This window comes from Bufo gargarizans, chromosome 3 (assembly GCF_014858855.1).
Source record: "Bufo gargarizans isolate SCDJY-AF-19 chromosome 3, ASM1485885v1, whole genome shotgun sequence".
Taxonomy (NCBI): domain Eukaryota; kingdom Metazoa; phylum Chordata; class Amphibia; order Anura; family Bufonidae; genus Bufo; species Bufo gargarizans.
In genome coordinates, this window is record NC_058082.1 from 603,376,506 (window position 1) to 603,399,396 (window position 22,891).

General features: G+C 42.3%; 1 protein-coding gene across 1 annotated transcript in view; it reads right to left on the bottom strand.

The window, feature by feature from the left end:
* Nucleotides 1-22,891, bottom strand: part of EPHA6 (EPH receptor A6) — a 983,829-nt gene that overhangs the window by 715,867 nt on the left and 245,071 nt on the right. Inside the window, exon 3 of the mRNA XM_044284497.1 lies at nucleotides 10,196-10,859. Coding sequence (XP_044140432.1) covers nucleotides 10,196-10,859 — 664 coding nt within the window. The remainder of the gene's footprint in view (nucleotides 1-10,195; nucleotides 10,860-22,891) is intronic.

The following is a 22,891-nucleotide window of genomic DNA, read 5'->3' on the forward strand; positions in this document are numbered from 1 at the left end:
CAGAAATGCTCGTTTGGACTTTGCAAGAGAGCACCAAACATGGGACATTCAAAGGTGGAAGAAAGTTTTATTCTCTGATGAGAAAAAGTTTAACCTTGATGGTTCTGATGGTTTCCAACGTTACTGGCATGACAAGCAGATCCCACCTGAGATGTTTTCTACGCGCCACAGTGGAGGGGGCGCCATAATGGTCTGGGGTGCTTTTTCCTTCAGTGGAACAATGGAGCTTCAGGAAATGCAGGGGCGTCAAACGGCCGCTGGCTATGTCCAGATGTTGCAGAGAGCATTTCTCATGACTGAGGGCCCTCGTCTGTGTGGTAACGACAGGGTTTTTCAACAGGACAACGCTACAGTACACAATGCCCGCAGGACAAGGGACTTCTTCCAGAAGAACATTATCACTCTTTTGGCCCATCCTGCGTGTTCCCCTGATCTAAATCCAATTGAGAACCTTTGGGGATGGATGGCAAGGGAAGTTTACAACAGTTCCAGACAACAGATGGCCTTCGTGCGGCCGTCTTCACCACTTGGAGAAATGTTCCCACTGACCTAATGGAAACGCTTGCATCAAGCATGCCAAAACGAATTTTGGAAGTGATAAACAATAACGGCGGAGCTACTCATTACTGGGTTCATGTTTTGGAAGTTGGATTTCTGTTTTGGGGGGGTTTAGTTTTTTTTTGGAGGTGTGGTCCTAAACTTTTGATCAACTGAAAAACAGCCTGTTTCAGTTTATTCGTTGTTTTCATTAAATTGAATGCTCAAAAATGTTTTGTCTCACTCCCATTTCTTCTTGTTGCATGTGAAGCTCTACTTGGAACCTTGTTAAGATCCAGCCATGCTAAATATGATTTTTTGCCATTGTTCAAGTGGTCTTAAACTTTTGATCAGGACTGTATTACTTTGGGTCAATGTGATTACGACAATACCAACTTCATGTTATATCATCACATTTCAATACCCGTAACATTTTTGTTTTTCAGCTGGTGTTTGGGGTATATAAAAACTTTTTGATAATTTATCATTTCATTTTCCAGGATGGCAGGATGGAAGAAAACCATGCCCAATGGCAATGCTTTTATTTTGTTTTATGAAATTCACAGTGTAGTAAAATTGATAATTTTACAGTTTGATCAGTATGGATGCAGGGATACCAATTTTATGCAGTTCTTTTTTTCATAAGAATAAAAAATTGGTAATTTTTTGAGGATGCTTTCTATAAACTTAATTTATTGATCTTTTGTAAGGCCATGTTACGGGTGGGGTTTGTGCAATGGGCCTACAGAAGAAGCCACTTCCTTCTGCAAATACATTTAGGTGCCACAGTCCCTTTTCACCATGGCATCTTAGTGGTTAAATGTACAGGACTGAGGATAGCTCTAATACTGGCTGTTGCAAAGAGGTCCATAGTATGTTTCAGCCTCAGAAAGTAAGCAAGGTGTCTGTTCACTGACTACAAGTGGAGATTTTCAACAGTGTGAGGATAACTCTATTAGAGAATTTTTAACTTTATTCCCAATCCTTTAAATAGACCTGACCTGACCATTTAGCGTTTGCTGAAGGTACTATAGAATGCATGCCTATATTTCACCAAAGAGCTTAAGTGACACACCCTGTTCCTTTAAGATGCAGACATTTCCACTCCTAGGTAATGCAGGGATCAAGAGTACCTTTAGGAAGCACTCAACCAAGACAGGAGGTCCTCCTTCCTAAGGCCTCTTTTACACAGGCGAGTTTTCCGCGCAGGTGCAATGCGTGAGGTGAATGCATTGCACCCGCACTAAATCCGGACCTATTCATTTCTATGGGGCTGTGCACATGAGCAGTGATTTTGACGCATCACTTGTGCGTTGCGTAAAAATCGCAGCATGCTCCTCTTTGTGTGTTTTTGACGCAACGCAGGCCCCATAGAAGTGAATGGGGATGCGTGAAAATCGCAAGCACCCGCAAGCAAGTGCGGATGCGGTGCGATTTTCACGCACGGTTGCTAGGAGATGATCGGGATGGGGACCCGATCATTATTATTTTCCCTGAAAATAATAGCATTCTTTATACAGAATGCATAGTGCAATAGGCCTGGAGGGGTTAAAAAAAATAATATATTTTTTTAACTCACCTTAAACCACTTGTTCGCTCAGCCCGGCTTCTCTTCTGTCTTCATCTTTGATGTGCAGTAGGAAAAGGATCTGTGGTGATGTCACTGCGCTCATCACATGGTCCGTCACATGATCCATCACCAGCTCCTGAAGAAATAAGACAGAAGAGAAGCCGGGCTGCGCGAACAAGTGGATTAAGGTGAGTTAAATAATTTTTTTTTAACCCCTCCAGCCCTAATTTACTAAGCATTCTGTATTAAGAATGCTATTATTTTCCCTTATAACCACGTTATAAGGGAAAATAATACAATCTACACAACATCGATCCCAAACCCGAACTTCTGTGAAGAAGTTCAGGTTTAGGTACCAAACATGCCGATTTTTCTCACGCGCGTGCAAAACGCATTAAAATGTTTTGCACTCACATGGAAAAATCGCGCATTATCCCGCGATGCACCCGCATCTTATCCAGCCCTAAAACATGACGCCCGTGTAAAAGAGGCCTGAGGGAAATGTGGGTGCTTCTTACAAGCGTGCTTAATCCCAGCATCTCCTTCTCTAAAGGCATACTCCACTGCATGATAATGCAATTACAAGGTGAAGACCCTAGTAAAAAGGCCTGAACTGACAATCACTTCATGTAGAGCTGGGGGTGTCAAACTCAAATTCATCGGGGGCCGCATCAGCAGTTTGGTCACCCTCAAAGGGCCGGGGGCCGGCGTCTGCTTTTATAATGACAGCGGGGCCTGTGCAGTGACTGTATTCTACTACACGGGCCCCGCTCACTGTATAATCGTATCTCTAATAGTTAATGGTTACCGTATGTATATAATCGCATAAGGAGCGCTGTGTATTACCGGTACTTACAACTACAAGCGCTCGCCGAGAGGAGGGAGGAGGCAGGCCGGGAGGACAGGCGCTGGCAGCGTGAGTCATACGTCATGCGCCCACGCTGCCTGCTTCATTCATAAAGTGGGCGGCGCAGGCGCGTGACGTATGACTCACACTGCCAGCGCCCATCCTCCCAGCCTGCCTCCTCCCTCCTCTCGGCGAGCGCTTGTAGTTGTAAGTACCGGTAATACACAGCGCTCCTTATGCGATTTATTATCACTTCCTATCACTTTATCATATGCAAATTACCTGTCTACCAGCGAGTAGGGCGGTTACTTGCTGGTAGCAGCCACATCCTCCTGTCATGGAGACGCCCCCTCTTCATGTTGATTGACAGGGCAGCGAATGCGCTTGTTCTCTGGCTTGCCCTGTCTGCATTCAAAATCTGGCGCCTGCGCCGTACCTGTCTTCAGTCGGCGCAGGCGCACTGAGAGGAGGACGCTCGCTCGGCCGCTCCATCCTCAATGCGCCTGCGCCGATGACGTCACATCTACACCCGGCGCCTGCGCCGACTGAAGACAGGTACGGCACAGGTGCCAGATTTTCAATGCAGACAGGGCAAGCCAGAGAACAAGAGCGCTCGCTGCCCTGTCAATCAACATGAGGAGGGGGCGTCTATATGACAGGAGGATGCGGATGCTACCAGCAAGTAACCGCCCTGCTCGCTGGTAGACAGGTAATTTGCATATGATAAAAGTAAGTTTTTAGGAGAATCTACTGAACCAAAATGATATTATAACATTATGTATTGTTAAACTGCAGTATAGGGATTATAAGTAGCCAAAAAAATAAAAAATAAGACTTTAGTGGGGTGACAGAAGCCCTTTAAACACTGTTACATTACACTTCAAATGTTTTATATTTATACCTCTTTAGAAGTGATTATCTGGTGTCAGGACTGTCTTGGTCAGGTTGAAAAACCACTGCTGCACTGTCTGCAGGCAGGGCACAGTGGGCACTGGGCTGGGCACTACTTGGGCGCTGGAGCTGGACTGGAGAGGAGAAGAAGAATGATTTAAATTCTCGCTCCCTGCCTCTCTCTCTGATGTCACTTCCTGTGTGGACTTGACTTCCTTATCAGAGAGAAGGAGGGAGGGACTAGTCTGGGAGGCAGGGGAGGAGCGAGGAGGAGCGAGGAGGAGCGAGGAGGAGCGAGGAGGAGCAAGGAGGAGCAAGGAGGAGCAAAGACTGGAGACCGGAGACTGATTGAACACAGTGAGTGAGCAGCTGCGCTGCCTGGCATCATTCACTGTTACACTGTAGTGACTGTGTAGACTAGAGGAGGGAGGGAGGGGAGGGACTCGGGGAGGCTCGGGAGGAGCGCTGGCTGCCTCAGCTGATCACCCGGCCCCGGCTGCCGCAGTGAGTGACAGCAGCTAAGCTTATGCGATCGGAGTCTGTCTCACAGCACTCTCGGTCGGACATCCACACTGCAGTTTGTCAATCCCGGACGGGTGGCAACCCTAGGCTACGCGGGCCAGATGACGAGGTCTGGCGGGCTGGATTCGGCCCGCGGGCCTTGTGTTTGACACCCGTGATGTAGAGGAACTGAAGATCATCTGCTGGTCCAGCAATTCTAACCCACAGCGGCCACTAGAGGATAAATGTAATATAACACAGTGGCCATTTAAATGAACACAAGGATGTGCTGAGTCCATGAGATTGGGTTTCACTTTCATTTATGATGTCATAATCATATTTTATGATGTCACAATAAATGGGTTACGATGTCAAAGGACCAGAGCACATTTTTAATGATCAGGGGACATTCTCAAAGAACCAGGGGACATTGTTTGCCTATTGATAATAAGCGATTTAGATATCAATACAGGAAAGGATTATTTACAGTAAAAGTACTCAAACGGTGGATGCCCTACCCCTTTGATGGCTAACATCTGGCACTCCAGCTGTGGTAAAACTACAACTCCTAAGATGCACACTTGCTTGGCTGTTCTCAGAACTCCGTAGAAATTAATAAAGCATGCTGGGAGTCATAGTTTCACCACAGCTGCCCTACATCAACAGGTAGTAATGGCAGATGTATTAAAATGCATTTCAGAGGGGATCATACCCCCAAAAGTGAAAAAAAAGTAAAAAAATAAAGTTTAACAAAAAAAAGTTTCAAGTAAAAAAAAAAAAAAAAAGCATTTTCCCAAAATTAATAAAAAAAAATTGTAAAAAAAAATAGGGAAAAAAAGAAAAGTATACATATTAGGCATCGACCGGCTCTATAAAAATATAACATGATCCACCGTGTCAGGTCAATGCCGTAAAAAATAGTTCAACATCAAGTGACCAAAAAGTCTTATGTACCCCAAAATGGTACCAATCAAACCTTCATCTCATCCCGTAAAAAATTTGCCCCTACTTAAGACAATTGCCCAAAAATTAAAAAAGTATGTCTCTCAGAAAATGGCAACACAAAAACAAGATTTTATTCTGTTCAAAAAAGCTTTCACTGTGTAAAACGTAACAAAAATAAAAATAATAGACACATTGGGTATTGCCGCATCGGTAACAACCTGCTCTATGAAAATATCACATGATATGCCCCCTCAGATGAATGCTGTAAAAAAAAATAAAAAAAATATGCAATTTTTTGTCACATTTTCTTACAAAAAGTTTAATACAAAGCGATCAAAAAGTCTTATGTACCCCAAAATGATACCAATGAAAACATCACCACTTCCCGCAAAAAATGAACTCCCACATTAGACAATCACGCAAAAATAAAAACCAATGGCACCCGTAAACCAATCCATCAAAATCTGCTTTAAAAGCAAAATGATGCTCCTTTCTATCTGAGTGCTGTTATGTGCCCCCACAGAAGTTTACCACTACATATGGGGTGTTGCTGTATTCAGGAGAAAATAGGTAACAAATTATGGGGTGCTTTTTCTTCTGTTACCCCTTGTTAAAATGAAAATTCTGGGGCTAAATCAACATTTTATTGGAAGAAATTCTAAAACCATTCTAGCAAAATCTGCCTCAAAAATCCATATGGCGCTCCTTTCCTTCTGATCACTGTTTCTGTAAACTGTAGAATCAGAGTAATGTATATTGAGGTTTGTTTTGCTGTTGACCCTTGCAGTGTTAAAAGAAAACAATTGATTAACATTAAAATTCTACAAAAAAAGTGAAATTCTGAAATTTCACCTCCATTTTCCTTTAATTCTTGTGAAACACCTAAAGGGTTAACAAAGTTTGTAACATCAGTTTTGAATAATTTGAGGGGTGTAGTTTTTTTATGGATGGTTTTCATTACGTAAGCCCCTCAAAATCACTTTATAACTGAATTGGAAATTTTGTAAAAAATTTGAAAAATTGCTTCTAAAATTCTAAGCCTTCTAACATCCTAAAAAAAATGTAATGTATTTACAAAATTATGCCAAAATAAATCAAGCATGTGGGGAATGTTCATTGATAACAATTTTATGAGGTATCACTTTCTGTCTTAAAAGTAGAGAATTGAAATATAGAAAATTGTGAATTTAAAAAAATGTTGGGTACATTTTGGATTCTTTATAAATAAAGGTGAAATATATTGACTCAAATTTACCACTGTCATAAAGTACAAAATGTCATGAGAAAACAATCTCAGAACGGCTTGGATAAGTAAATGTGTTCCAAAGTTATTAGCACATAAAGTAACGCATGTCAGATTTGCAAAAATCGGCCTGGGATTTAATGTGAAAAGTGGCTCGGTAGTGAAGGAGTTAAAGGGAGTGTCTTCAGAAAAATAACACTGGACAAAGTGTCTTGTAGGGCGGACTCCCCATATTATAATCATACCTGTATGTGCCTGCTCATATGCTGCAATCCAGAGAAAGTGCACTTTTATTAAATATGCTAATTAGGTAAGTGCACTTGGTGCACCATAGCTCCTCTGCTTTAGTTTGCAAGTCCCTCCCTCTCTTGGTTGACAAACAAGACCAGGCTTCTGCAACATCATCACATCCGGCCCGTCAATCAAGTAGGATGGAAAAGCGGTGGAGCAATGGTGCAGAGAGTGGCTCAGGCCCACCCTCTGTGCACTTAATAACTGATCATCGCTCAGGTACATTAAGGCATGACTATAATATGGGGAGGCTTGTGGTCACATCACTGCTGAAACCAATCCATGGCTGGAGTGGTGAATGTGACCATGCTCATGTACTGTCAGATGTATACAGCGCAGGGACCGGAGTGGAGCAGGTAAGTACGCATCTTCTGTTTCAGCAGGAACTTGCTTAAAAATCATTATAACAGGAAAAACGCTTTCAGGTTCCCTAATAAAGCATTGCACTCTTAGCAGATGAAGAGGCACATGGCGATGTACCGTATGTTCTGCAGTTTGCAGGATTCCAACCTTCATAAGTACATTTTATCACAATACAGTAAGACCTCATCCACATGAATGTACAGAGTACGTACTGTAAGGCAGCGCTATACAATCCCTGATGTGTAAGGAGATGTAATACAACTCACAGAGAGGGGAATGAGCTTATAAAGAAGGCTAAATATGACATTTCTGGTTTGTGGGGAGTTTGCTGGAACTTGTACATGAACATAAGGCAGACAATGTAAGGGTGGGTTCACACTAGCGTTATGGAGTCCGTTATGGCTTTCCGTTATAACAAGGTTATAACGGAACATAACGGAATCCATTTTGATTCCCATAGACTTCTATTAGGACGGAGAGCAAACGGAATGCCTTTTAAAGGCATCCGTTTTGCATTCCGTCATAATGCAAGTCTATGGGCAGAAAAGCGGATCCGTCCTTCCGTCTTATGGATTCCGTTATAACCCTGTTATAAATGAAAGCCATAATGGATTCCATAACGCTAGTGTGAACCCACCCAAACAGGCTCTGTTCACATCACACTTATGGATTCTGTTTAAGGTATATGCCGGGATGTACACTTTAAATAGATAAAAATATCTATCTATCTAATATCTATCTATCACTTTCATATCTATCTACATATTTTATATGTCTGTTTTTTATGAATATGGTTTGCATAGAATAGCATAGTATAGGTCAACATTCCATACCTTTTTGGGGTTTCTTTGTAGTATATATCGTCGGCAGAGAAGGTAAAATGTCACTCTTTTGACATCTGTCTAGCTAATGTACTCACATGAACATATTTAGGGGGACATTTATCAAACTGAAGGAGCTGTGAGAAATGAAAGGTGGAATCTGATTGGTTGCTTTGGGCAACTAAGTCAGTTCTACTTTACACCAGTTCGATAAATGACCCCCTTAGTGTCTACTTCCGGACTCCGGAGCTTTTTCTCCGCTTTACCTTAAAGTAATGTTGTGCTATGATCCGGGACCCAATAAAACCACAACAAATGAAAGCGCTTGTATTACCTTGATAATACATACAGTAGAATTTTATAACCTGAAAACGCACTTTAAAACAAACATTTCCCCTCTAAAACATCTGTTAGCAACGTCTTAAAAAAGCATTAAAGAAGCTTCCAAAGTACATAATAATATAACAAGTAGAGCCTAACTAGTGGCTTAGGGAGTAAGTCGAAGGTCCCATTAGCATAGCAATGATGAAGACATGGCAGGCTAGGAGGAACAGAGCAGCTTAAAGGGGTTGTCCTTCTTAGACAATTCCAAGAACCCAAATGAGTTATGAGGGTGGGTCTGGACCCTACTGTATGTTGGATCAATCCATTGAGTAAGGCCTCATGCACATGACCATATAATGGCTCTGTCTTTTACACCCTTAGGTGCTTTTACCCTGTAGGCCTCCAATTTCATTTGGAGATTTATTTTCGGACAAATTACTTACAAGTCTGACAGGAAAACGCTGTGCATGCTCCATCGGATGCCATCTGTATAGAGCTGTTCTCTACAAGATTGCTTCTAAAAGAGAATAGCTCTGTACATCAGGTACTCGACGGAGCGTCGGACAGCAGCAGAGTCCTGTATGAGCCATGTGCCACCTGCCTTCTGCATGAGACCTCATGCGTCTTCCAGAATCAAAATCCACATCAAATGGTGCACATTGTGTGGCTCAGTTTGCAGTGTAAATGCGAGTTTGCCGTAGATTTCACCCTGTGCACTGCAAACCAATATAGATTGACATGCTACAGCAGGGGTAGGCAACCTCCGGCACTCCAGCTGTTGTGAAACTACAACTCCCAGCATGAATACTTGCTCTGCTCTTCTAAGAACTTACATAGAAATGAATGGAGCATGCTGGGAATTGTAGTTTCACAACAGCTGGAATGCCGAAGGTTGCTGATCCCTGTGCTACAGATTTAAAATCCACAGGACAGGTCAAGTTCTGGTGGTGGTCGATTTTATGCAGCATGTGGGTAAGATTTTTTTAAATCTCACCTACTTTTTGGTGCTACTGTAAGGCCTCATCCACACGTCAGTGTTTGGTCAGTGATTTCCATTACTGACTTGTAAGCCAAAACCAGGTTCGGGTCAAAACCACAGAAAAGGTGCAGAACTTTCCATTATACATTATCTCTGTGTAGGCTTCACTCATGGTTTTGGCTCACAAATCACTGATGGAAATCACTGACCAAACACTTAAAGGGGTTGTCTCACTTCAGCAAGTGGCATTTATCATGTAGAGAAAGTTAATACAAAGCACTTACTAATGTATTGTTATTGTCCATATTGCTTCCTTTGCTGGCTCGATTCATGTTTCCATCACATTATACACTGCTCGTTTCCATGGTTACAGCTTTTTCCTATAATGTGCAAGCATGGTCACTGCTGCTGGATTGCAGGGTGGTCTGTAACCATGGAAACGAGCAGGGTATAATATGAAGGAAAAATGAATAAAGCCACCAAAGGAAGCAATATGGACAATCACAATACATTAGTAAGTGCCTTGTATTAACTTTCTCTACATGATGAATGCCATTTGTTGAAGTGACACAACCCCTTTAAGTGTGAACAAGGCCTGATACATTCCGCTGCAAAAATCTGCAGCATATCCGCCCCAAAGACATTTGGATGATAACTTCATACTTCAGATAGCTAATTATTGCTGACCACACCACCAATATTTGCCAATCTTCTCCAAATAATTTCTATTCAGCTCTTACAACAATTTTTTTGGTTTTATTCAAACAATTTTTCTACAAAAATGCTACAATCGCTAACAATAACAAGGAAAAATCTAAAGAACTTAGATCTAAAGAACTCAAAAACCACCTAAAATTGTAAAATGTGTTCAAAAATCACTCACCATGGCAGGTTCCATCCAACTCCTCATAGCCAACACTGCAGACACATCGTCCTAGAGGTACAAGCCAGTCCCCATCAGCTCCACAGTACAATTTAGGAGTGTCCCTCTCTTCCGCGTACTTTATACAGGACCCTCTGACTTCAACAAGGGAAGACGAATCAACTCTTGGAATGGTATCCGGAAACATTGCGAGATTGCGCACCATATACGGACACTTTTTGTAGTAGACTCTCACAGAGACTAAAGCAATGCAGGCACCAATGTCTTGGAAAGCAAGGTAGAATCCTTTTTTAGAAATGGGACCCACCTCCCGCACTTCAGTGTTGAGTTTGAGGATGCGATCACCCAAATCCATCTGGGTGAAGCTTTCGTCAGCAGCAATGGTGTCTATCTTACTATACTGGCTTGGCTTGAACTTTTGTCCATGTGCCTCATCGGATTCAATGTAGTAAAGGTTAAATGTCTCCTTGCAGGTGCCCACCACCCAAGGAATGCTGTTACAGTCCCTGAGTGTAAATTTCATCTCCACAAACACTTTTTGCGCAGCATCCCGAGAGATCCAGTTGGTACGAAGCCAGTTGTTCTGATTTGCCTCCATGACGTTACATACCTGGTATGTATGAATAGGTCGGTTGTATTCATCCATTTCTGTGATGGCATCCCACTGTCAATACAAACACAAAGTAATATCAATTACACTGACTTACAGTACACCGGAACGGAGCAAAACCAATGACTGACCTGATAATACAAAGACAGAATAGAGTAAGAAATACTATCACTGAGGACATCTTGTCTATTCAAGTGAATATATTCTCCTTGTGGTGGCTGTAAAATAGAACTTCATTAAAGGGGTTGTCCAGATTTTTTTTTTAGACGCCCCTCCCCTGGTGGAACCGGTTTAGAGAGCTGTACTTACTTGCCCTCTGCCACCTGTTCGGGCTCTGTGGCTCCCCAGCTGTCTTTACCAGAGTTCTGGTCCCCACATACAAAGTTCCTGCTTGGAAGGGGTCACGTACACTGCTGCAACCTGAGACTAGCCTCAGTGGTGATGTATCCATGCCACATGCCACCTCCACTAATTGGCGACAGCAGCGCATGTGACCATGTTTGTGCAGAAAGTGTACAGGCAGGGACAGGAAGTCCGGGAAGAGAGGTCAAGAGCCACGGACCACAAACTAAGTGACAGGGAGCAGGTAAGTATAGCTCTCTTCACAGGTCCTGTGAGGGAAGGGGACATAAAAAAATTCTAAACAACCCCTTTAAATATAGACTTTTTTAACTGCATACTTTCTTATTGTAGAATCGGATTGGCCATAGACCTTACAGGGAAATATCCTGGTTGGCTGATGCCCTGGGGGCCGGTCAAGCCCCTATCTCTGCCACTGGCTGGGTACATAATGAGCTCTCAACAGTAATTAATGCTGTGAGAATCAGACAGGTACTCTTATACCAGCGACATGCCCTTCTGAATTCAACTGCTGTGGCCCACACCTCACCTCCTAAGCCCCCTGCTCCATATCTTAATCAGAGACAACTGGAAGAGGAGGAGAGAAAATGGCAGCTATTGATGCCCAACTCAGAGGGACAGCTTTTGGGGCAGTAAATTGTATTGTGGTATGTTGTATTTTGCACTATGTTACTGCTGACCCTACTTTTGTTGCCCCGTCTTTTGTCAATTTAGACCCTTCTATAATATGGGGCCACTTTTAGGTATTTTTTCCAGGGCCACTTTAGGCTCCCAGTCCACCCCTGTGTACAGTATTTATTATACCACAAAATAATATATTTCACAATTTTTCATATGTAGAATAGAAGGGCCTGAATGGAGGTTGTTATTTTCCAATTTCTTGACTTGAGAGTGGTTGTCTGTTTTAGAAAACCCACAATCAAAACCCCTATTCTGAGTTCTCAGAGGGGATCCCCCATTCAGGTCCCTCATGTATAAACCAGAAAATAAAGAGCATCTCACTCTAGAGCATTCGCTACCTCAGTGCATAACGGGGCAACCTGTTAATTTCAGTGGGCACAATGTAATACAGTGAAACTTCTTCGAGACGACCACCCAAAAATGCATTAAAAATTAGTCCTCTCAAAGAATATGGCAGTAAAGCATACATGACGTCACAGGAAATGTCCTCTCATTAAGGGGGTGGTTTTCTTGAAGAGAAACTGAGCTTCATTTCTCTTTTAGTGGTGCTATGGCTGATTGCTGGGTGTCCGAGCGGTGCGATAACTTGTGATCACCTTATTTTTTGGGGGAAACTCTTCCAAAAAGTTTAATTCTGTTAAATCTGCAACATCTGCTAGTGTTACTGTACATACAGATATTGGATTCATTTTTACCCTAAATATTGGAAGGTATGAAAACCTGTGGTGAATAAGCTATATAACCGACTAGCTGCAGATTAGAAAATCCCACAGTATGCTCTAAATTCCACACAGATTTTTCTCGCCAAACGTGGATGAGCTTTCTAATCATTAAAACGTTACCCGATATTTAAAGTGTCCCCTTTCCACAGGATGGAGGAGGTGTCTGACTGGTGAAAGACTGACCACTAGGACACCTATCATACACAAAAATATAAGTTATGTATCCTAGCTATCATGTCAATGATTGCTGTGCTGCTCTTCACAATTTCCATAGAGATGTATGCAACAGTAGTAGTGCACATGCTTGACTGCTGCTCCATTCATATGGGGGACACAGGACCAGGGGTGGACTGCGAACTTAAAGTGGCCCTGAAAAAGAAAAAAAAATAACTAAAAGTGGCCCCATTTTGTAGGCAGGTCCAAATTAACAGAAGACGATGCAACTCAAGTAGGTGGGGTCAACAATACAATGGTGCAAAATACCATCCCAGCAGAACCAAATAACAGTGTAGCACAATATACTGCTCCAAAAGCTGGCCCTCTGTTGTGGCCATCAATAGCTACCATCTTCTGTCCTCCAGGTGAGGTGTGGGCAACAGCAGTTGAATTCAGGAGGACATGTGCAAATACTGGCTAGGTACATGAGTGCCTGATTCTCACAGCGTTAATTACTGTTGAGAGCTCATTATGTACCTGGTAAGCAGAAGAGAGGAGGGCTGGGGATTGGCCTACCAGGAAAATTTCCCTGTAGGTTCAATGGCCAATCCTCCCCTGCACAGGACCCCCTTTCTTATAATCTGTGGGGGTCCCAAAGGTAAGACACTCCCTTTCCTGTGCAACGGGGATACATTTGAATCTTGGCACAACTCCTAAAATCATTTCAAATCATCTTTAAATTGCAACTTAAAGGTCGTCTCCATCTCTGATCATTTAAAATAGTTATCAGCAAACTTTCACAGCTGTCAAGAAAATGTATGTATATATATATATATATATATATATATATATACAGTACAGACCAAAAGTTTGGACACACCTTTTCATTCAAAGAGTTTTCTTTATTTTCATGACTATGAAAATTGTAGATTCACACTGAAGGCATCAAAACTATGAATTAACACATGTGGAATTATATACATAACAAAAAAGTGTGAAACAACTGAAAATATGTCATATTCTAGGTTCTTCAAAGTAGCCACCTTTTGCTTTGATTACTGCTTTGCACACTCTTGGCATTCTCTTGATGAGCTTCAAGAGGTAGTCACCTGAAATGGTCTTCCAACAGTCTTGAAGGAGTTCCCAGAGATGCCTAGCACTTGTTGGCCCTTTTGCCTTCACCATCTCGATTGGGTTCAGGTCCGGTGACTGTGGAGGCCAGGTCATCTGGCGCAGCACCCCATCACTCTCCTTCATGGTCAAATAGCCCTTACACAGCCTGGAGGTGTGTTTGGGGTCATTGTCCTGTTGAAAAATAAATGATGGTCCAACTAAACGCAAACCGGATGGAATAGCATGCTGCTGCAAGATGCTGTGGTAGCCATGCTGGTTCAGTATGCCTTCAATTTTGAATAAATCCCCAACAGAGTCACCAGCAAAGCACCCCCACACCATCACACCTCCTCCTCCATGCTTCACGGTGGGAACCAGGCATGTAGAGTCCATTCGTTCACCTTTTCTGCGTCGCACAAAGACACAGTGGTTGGAACCAAAGATCTCAAATTTGGACTCATCAGACCAAAGCACAGATTTCCACTGGTCTAATGTCCATTCCTTGTGTTCTTTAGCCCAAACAAGTCTCTTCTTCTTGTTGCCTGTCCTTAGCAGTGGTTTCCTAGCAGATATTCTACCATGAAGGCCTGATTTACACAGTCTCCTCTTAACAGTTGTTCTAGAGATGTGTCTGCTGCTAGAACTCTGTGTGGCATTGACCTGGTCTCTAATCTGAGCTGCTGTTAACCTGCGATTTCTGAGGCTGGTGACTCGGACGAACGTATCCTCCGCAGCAGAGGTGACTCTTGGTCTTCCTTTCCTGGGGCAGTCTGCATGTGAGCCAGTTTCTTTGTAGCGCTTGATGGTTTTTGTGACTGCACTTGGGGACACTTTCAAAGTTTTCCCAATTTTTCGGACTGACTGACCTTCATTTTTCAAAGTAATGATGGCCACTTGTTTTTCTTTACTTAGCTGCTATTTTCTTGCCATAATACAAATTCTAACAGTCTATTTAGTAGGACTATCAGCTGTGTATCCACCTGACTTCTCCACAATGCAACTGATGGTCCCAACCCCATTTATAAGGCAAGAAATCCCACTTATTAAACCTGACAGGGCACACCTGTGAAGTGAAAACCATTTCAGGTGACTACCTCTTGAAGCTCATCAAGAGAATGCCAAGAGTGTGCAAAGCAGTAATCAAAGCAAAAGGTGGCTACTTTGAAGAACCTAGAATATGACATATTTTCAGTTGTGTCACACTTTTTTGTTATGTATATAATTCAACATGTGTTAATTCATAGTTTTGATGCCTTCAGTGTGAATCTACAATTTTCATAGTCATGAAAATAAAGAAAACTCTTTGAATGAGAAGGTGTGTCCAAACTTTTGGTCTGTACTGTATATATATATATATAGTCAGTGTATTGCTGCATAACTTTTATTACATTTGCAAATATCGCTACCGCAATAAAACAGGATTATGCCAATTGCCAATATATCTCAGAATTCCTCTTTAGTGATAATGTACTAGTAAGGTTAAGCATAGCGCGGCTTCTACAGGTAATATTACATTACAGACATCCTATTGTCAAGCCTTCCATACAGCGGCAAGCATTCATATAATATCACCCAAATAGCAGGCAGCTCTGCCAGCAATCCTGCCATTCAATTCAATGGATATATCCAAAATGAAGTTTGACAAGATCTTTGACTATACAGCAGCTATAAATCAGTACTAAAATATGATAGTAAACCAAGTCATTGTAAAGTTGAAGCCAACAAACTAAAATCCCTTCAGCCGCAATGCATTAACACGTACACAGCAAGAAATATGAGGTTAAAGGGGTATGAGGCTTTAGTAAATAAAGTTTATTCTTTGTATAATGGAAAGTGATATGATTTCCTCAGAAACATTCTCTATTATGTTTCAGTATTATGTATTATATTTCTACTGTTTTCAACTTTTATTGCTTTCGTGCTTTCTTCCAGCGGACACAAATCTGTCCTGGCCTTGGGATAGGCACGACTGAAACCAAACCAAGCAGCTGTGTGTCCACCGCAAGACATATTTTATCCACGGGAATCAATGGGATAATACAATATTGATTGGAGGGATTCCAAAAAACTTCTCTTCTTTACTCTTCGTACATGGGGACAGCATGCCATACAGTTCTATACTCTCGCCTCGGAGCTGGAACAGCAAGGGCCTGGTGTCCTCCTTCTGGGAGGGACTGTCTGGACACATCGAGGATGAACTGGAAGGTCAGGATGCACCGGCTACACTCGATGACCTGATTATGCTTGCTACCTGCATTGAACTCTGGTTCATAAGGCATCCCAGGAAGTCTGCACCTTTATTTCAGAAGCCCATGCTTCCAGCTACTCATGTTTGTGCAGGAGAGGCTATGCAAGTTTTCCAAAGATGAGCACCAGCATAGGCGCAGCTATAACTTGTGCATCTATTATAGTGACAGAAGTTGCGGCCCAGACCTATTCACTTGAATGGAACTAAAGTGCACATAGGCCGTGTGACCAATGAATGTGACATCACTGGCCTAGGAAGCACCGGAATGCTGCAGTCTCTTCAAAGAGGTGATCAGCGGGTGTTCTAGGAGTCAGACCACCACCAATCACATACTGATGACATATCCTGAGGACAGCCCATCGGTAATTCACATCGGGAAAGCCCCTTTAAACAATAAATGTTCCTCTTAAGTGGGTTTTCAGAGTGTTTAAAACTGAAGACCTATCCTCAGGATAGGTCACCAGTATCTGATCACCTGGCAACCCTCTGATCAGCTGTTTGCAATGCCTGCGGTGTTTCGGTGAGCACTGTGGCTGCAGCATCCCACTTAAAGGGGTTGTCCAGGTTCAGAGCTGAACCTGGACAGCCCTCCATTTTCACCCCAGCAGCCCCCCTGACATGAGCATCGGAGCAGTTCATGCTCCGATGCTCTCCTTTGCCCTGCGCTAAATCGCGCAGGGCAAAGGCATTTTTCAGAGTTCCGGTGACGTACCGGGCTCTCCATGGGGCTGACAGGAACCCCGGTGACGTCACCGGCACTGATGGGCGGGATTTAGCGCTGCCCTAGCCAGTAAAACGGCTAGGGCAGAGCTAAAGCCCGCCCCTCAGAGCCGGTGACGTCACCGAACACACTGCCGGGCGGAAGTTACCGCCTGGCAGTGTGTTATTAAAAACAAAAGGGCCTGTGCCCTGTGCGATTTACCGCAGGGCACTGGAGCGCATCGGAGCATGCGGGGGGGCTGCCGGGGTGAAAATAACGGTATGTCCGGGTTCAGCTCTGAACCCGGACAACCCCTTTAAGTGTGTAAAAGGGACACTTTAAACATTTGCCTATTTATTTAATGCATGTGCAATGTATGGTATTTCCTATTTATCAGTCTGGCAATGTCATTACACCCATTCACCCGTAGGTGGTGCTGGCGCCAAACAATATATATAGCCAGGGGTTTGCTAATAAAGTTAGTTAAAGAGGAAGTTCAGAGTGTTGTAGAGGAGGAAAGCAAGTGTATGGAGGAGAGAAACAGGCCTTATCCACTATGTAGCTGCAATATATTTCCTCCGGGACCTGATCAATCCTGGAGAGGACAAACTAAGAGTAGTTACAGCAGCTTAGCACTGGACAGTAAGTCTACGTCTAAATATGAAGCGAGCCTAGTGAAGGTCAGAGCTGAGTCTGGCCTATGGAGTTCACAAGCACAAGTGGCCAAGAGTAACTTTCCAAGTTCCTGGACACGACTGGATAATTAAAGGCCATAATTATCCTTATTCACTAGAAGCCTTCCGGGATATAGTGAACCTGAATACTTAAGGAGAGCATCCTGCAAATAATGTCACAGAGAGTTTGCCTGCCACGAGGGATAAACACCCTTATTGGATAGCTCAAGATAAGTAGAAAACAGTATATTTAGTAGTGCTATGGAAAGCGGACTTAAAGTAAATCTAATTATTCTTCGCCTGTATAGCTAAAGTACTAGAGAACTCAACTGACATTTGTCTAAACCTGATAAAAGGAATTCTATTGAACTTATTTCTGAGTCATCACTCATGCCATACAAATGAACTGTACCTGTACTGACTACCTGAAGACAATTGATTCAGTAAATGTTCAACTGTTTGATTACAACCGACTCCTCATCATTTCTACTACTACACTCAATATTTGCAACTTACGGTGCTGGCGTCACGGACACATGGGCCCAGCCACCAAAGCATCTTAAACACCTATACCATCAAGGGCACCTCAACTTACATATGGCTGGTGTTCCCTGCAATAGAGAGTGCCCCGGAGGAATTAGTGCTGTCTTCCCATCCACTGCACGCCGGCCCAGGGAGTCTCTGCTAACCGTGAGTAAATTAACTACTACCCTCATCGGCCCACCGTAGCCTCACGTGTTTCCCCTGTGGTCTGGCTCGTTGCATGGTCTCTTCGTACTTAATCAAGCACAGCTCCTTCCACTGGATAGCGTTGCATTGCAGCTAAGCCCCTTTCACTTGAATGGAACTGTTCTGCACCCAAGCCATGTGACCAATGAATGTTACATCATAAGCCTAGGAAGAGGCCATGGCTCTCAACAAAGCTCCTCAGCTTCTTCAAACAAATGATCAGCGGGGGAGCATGGCGTCGGATCCCCACCGATCAGATAATGATGACCTATCCAGAGGACACTTGGACACCCCCTTTAACTCACATCAAGCAGGAATCATAAAAACTGTAAGGAATTTAGACAGAAGGCATACAACAACATGGTTTATTGTTCATTTAGAGAATACCCTATATTTGCTGAACCTGTAATATTCAGTTAACAAAAAAAAAAAAAAAACTGTAAAGATACCATACACAAGCAACTAAGAGGCTTGAGCTGAAGTGCAAAGTCCAGGAGTTAGAGAACAATGTAACGCCGAGCTTTCTGCTACATTCAAAGAAAGTCTCCACTCCAGTAATTAATCCTTTTCTCCCCTATGCTTGGTAAGAATGAATATACAAATTATCGGTAAGTAAAAACCCCACTGGCGAATGGTATATTATTTATCAGAATTAAGCTAAAATGTCAGCCTGCCTCCATGCATGGAAATTTAGAGTGGTTTAACTGCTTTTCAATGTGCCCATAATTGGACCATCACAAAATGTCTTTGGAAGATTTAACTAGGCAATGCGACTATTGAGCACATTGACACAACGGCTACAAATTAATTACCTGCTGGAGCGGGCATGAAAAGATAAACCTACTTATTTCCGGGGATGTAGCTACATTTTGTATGAGTAATAGAAAGCACTTAGGATCCAGAGGCTCCTGAAAAACAAATTGCTACCAAATAAGTAAGATAACAGCAAAACAGTGACACTTAATTTTTTTTTGAAACTATATGACGATGTCTGGCCACATTACCCAGGCACTTATCTCCAGAAGCGCAGCAAAATGTCACCACTGCTTTGGAAAGTTGTTTTAGCTGCATAGATACAACAATTATAGTGACCTTAGCAGTAAGGGACACTGATTCAGCAATGGTTTAAGAGCCATCTGGGCACATTTATCAGATTATTGTCTCAGCGGAGCAACTTCGGTGCAGATGCAAAGAACCATTATACCAAAACTGATCTTAAGAACCATCAAGTCGTCCAGCTGTCAGTTAACTTATTGTAGATGGAATGGAGCCAAGTGACTCATTACTGTCTTTCACAGGCGCCTTTCAATGTAGACCACTGGCAAAAAAAGTGGTGCAGCACCGAGGCAGTCTAGATGCAGGTTATACACTCGGAAAGTCTTCAGACCCTTTCACTTCTTTGACATTTTGTTAAGTTGCGACCTTGTGCTAAAATAAAATAAAATAATGTTTTCCCAATCAAACTGCACTCAATCCCCATTGATTAAAATGAAAACAGAACTTTAGAAATGTTTGCGAATGTATTCAAAAGGAAAAAATACAATTTTGCATGGACCTAAGTATTCAGACTCCCATTTCTCCTGACCATCATTGGGTATTACCACACATCATGGCTGTGCTGAGTTTTTAGAGTAGCAAAAAAAAGAAAAAAAAAAAAGAAGCACAATAAAACACATGAGGGTTTTGCAACAACATACTTTTTGCATTTTCTTCCAGCAAAGGGAAAACACCCAGCAGACAGAAAAGACGATGGCAGCACCCTTTGAGATGCTTCTACACCTTAAATGGAGTCCACCTGTGATAAATGCAGTTGATTGGACAAGATTTGGAAAGATAATAATTTTGAACAGAACGAGTTTTACTCCAACAATTACCTGATCTACAGCAAAGTTTGCGTAGTAAACAGTGTATGAAAATGTAACGGAATAACAAAATTTAAAAAAGTCTAGTTTTTAAGTTTAAAAGTTTTACTTGAGCAAGGCCCAGTACTGTTAAAAGTTCCTCAGGCATCTGCTTTTGCGTTTGGGAACGGTCATTTTTTCCCATTGCAAAAACCAGCAGTAGTCCCCCATCATGTTGGGATTCCAGTGGCCTTGATACCTGTTCTCCATTGTAGAAATATATTTATGGAACCGCTCTCCATGTTCGTCACTTACTTGTCCCAAATTGGTTGGGAAAAAGTCAAGATGGGAATGTAAGAAATCACTTTCAATGACATTCGGCAGCCAAGTTGTTCATATGCTGTAAGCATGTTGTCTACTAATTCAGCATAGTTTGCAGCTCGTCTGTTCCTAAGGACGTTCTGCCCTACTAGCACAAATACATCCCGAGCTGCAAGTTCCAGAGGGTTGAGTTTTGTTCTGAATGGGCCATCATGCATTAGTTTGTTGATTTCGGGGCCAATAAAAATTCCGGTCTTTATTTTAGCATAAACTTTCAGTGTGCTTAACTTCTCTTTCAAATACTGGAAACCATTTCCATCACAATCAAGTGCAATTACAAATTTTTTCATTAAACCAAGTTTAATGTGAAGTGGTGGAAGATAAACTTGAAGTGGATTGTGTTGTACATTGTACTGACCAACTGTGTGCTCGACTCTGAGAGGCCACTGTCTCATTTTTTAATGATTGCTGTCATCACGTACCCTAACTGTAGGCCAAGCAGCAGTGCTACAACTTTCAGGTCAGCACTAGTGTTGGGCGCGAATATTCGAAGAGCGAATATTAATCGCGAATATCGGCACTTTGAGAATTCGCAAATATTTAGAATATTGTGAAATATATTCGTAATTTTGAATATTCTAGATTTTTTTTTTTTTCAACAGTAACCTCCCTTCTTGCTTGTGGGCCAATGAGAAGGCTGCAATGTCTGTGTATGAGCTTAGCAACATCCCTAGCAAATAATAGGAAAGTTGCCTACCCTTTACTATATAACAACCTCCCCAGCAGCCCTTTTATGCAGTATTTTGCAGATCTGAGAGAGACAGCAGTGTCATTGCTGTGCTCTGTGCTTTCTTGTCTCATTACATTAGATAGTTAGAAGGCTTATATATATATAATACAGATAGATATTGGGAGATAGTCAGTGTAGGTTAGATAGTGATATAGTGTAGCTGACAGGTTCCAGTGCAGTGTGATAGGTTCTGCTGTCCATACATACATGCTACAGACAGAGGGCCAGATTTATCATGACTCTGACAGCTCACTCCACTTTCACATATGGCTAAATTCAGTTTTAGCCAAGTCAGATTTATGATCGGCCCTTTAAGACTGTAATAAATGTGGTTTGACGGTAGCAGTTTATCCGTCAGTAAGCAGCTTTACAAAAGTCGCACATCTTTACGAAAAAGTCGCACGTTTTATGAAAAAGTCGCATGTTCTATTAAAAAGTCTCATAAGATAAGCATGGTCCTCACTGGAGTGAAATTGCGACTTTTTTTGCGATTTTTCTGCGACTTTTTTGCAACTTTTTAAATAGTCCCAATAGTAAATCTGTCTAGAGATTCATTTACATAAGAAAACACGCTCACTTTCAGAAAACTGGCGAGCATAGTGCAGAGCAGAAAAAAGTCGCAAATTTGTGCGCAGTTTTAGCTTTTGGGACTTTTTTGGAACTTTTTCACTCCATTATTCTGACCTGAGCTAATGATAAATCTGGCCCATAGTGCTGTGATGTCACAAGTTCACAACAATACTTAGTACACCAATGTAGTCAGACCTGTTAAAATGTGAAGTTGCACGTATTGCGCCAAAATATGCGCATCACTAATTGAAGATTAGCGCAATCACGAATATATTAGAGCACTCTATCTGCATATAAAGCTATTGTAATGTTATGCCGTGCCAACCATTTTCTCCAGTCTCAGGAAACTTCTAGCAGCTTAAAAAATTTAGCTATAGTGACCCACGCCTGTATTTTGCGCGCATTACGTGAATATTACATTGATGATTTTTCGCGATCAAGAAAATAATCTCGAATTCGTAAATATATGACGAATATTCTACCAAATATTTGCGAAATATCACAAATTCGAATATTATCCCTGCCGCTCATCACTAGTCAGCACAAATTTTCCATTTATGTTCTGAGTATTTGATCATTTTCAAGATTAACTCCATAGAAGCATGGGTCTCTTTCATTCCAACCGCATGAGCCAATGGAACCATTGTGCAACAAGACAGCTTTCAAACTTGTTTAGTCTATGAATAGCCTCCATTCATCGGGAACATGTGTACCATCTAACTCCATCATAAGACCATTTACATCAGTACAGAAACAAGCATCGCTTTCCATTGCATAGTATTCAGCTAACTTGGTGTGTCGATGATGAAAGTGTGAAGTTGTGGTGCCTCGTTGTAGCAAATTCCATTCCTGAAGTCTAGAAGCTAGCAGTTCTGATTTTTCTTTAGATAATGACAGATCTCTTACTAGATCATCTAAATCTGATTGGCTCAGCAAGTGCGGCTGACCCTCCAGTTGTTCTGGATCAGGAAATACATTTGTGACAATCAACATCTTCTTCATCAGGATCAGAACCGTCTGTTTCTATTGCGGTTCCTGCTGTGGGAGGGGCAGGCACTGGATTCTCTACATCAGTGTTTCCCAACCAGTGTGCCTCCAGCTGTGGCAAAACTACAACTCCCAGCATGCCCACACAGCCAAAGGCTGTCCAGGCATGCTGGGAGTTGTAGTTTTGCAACAGC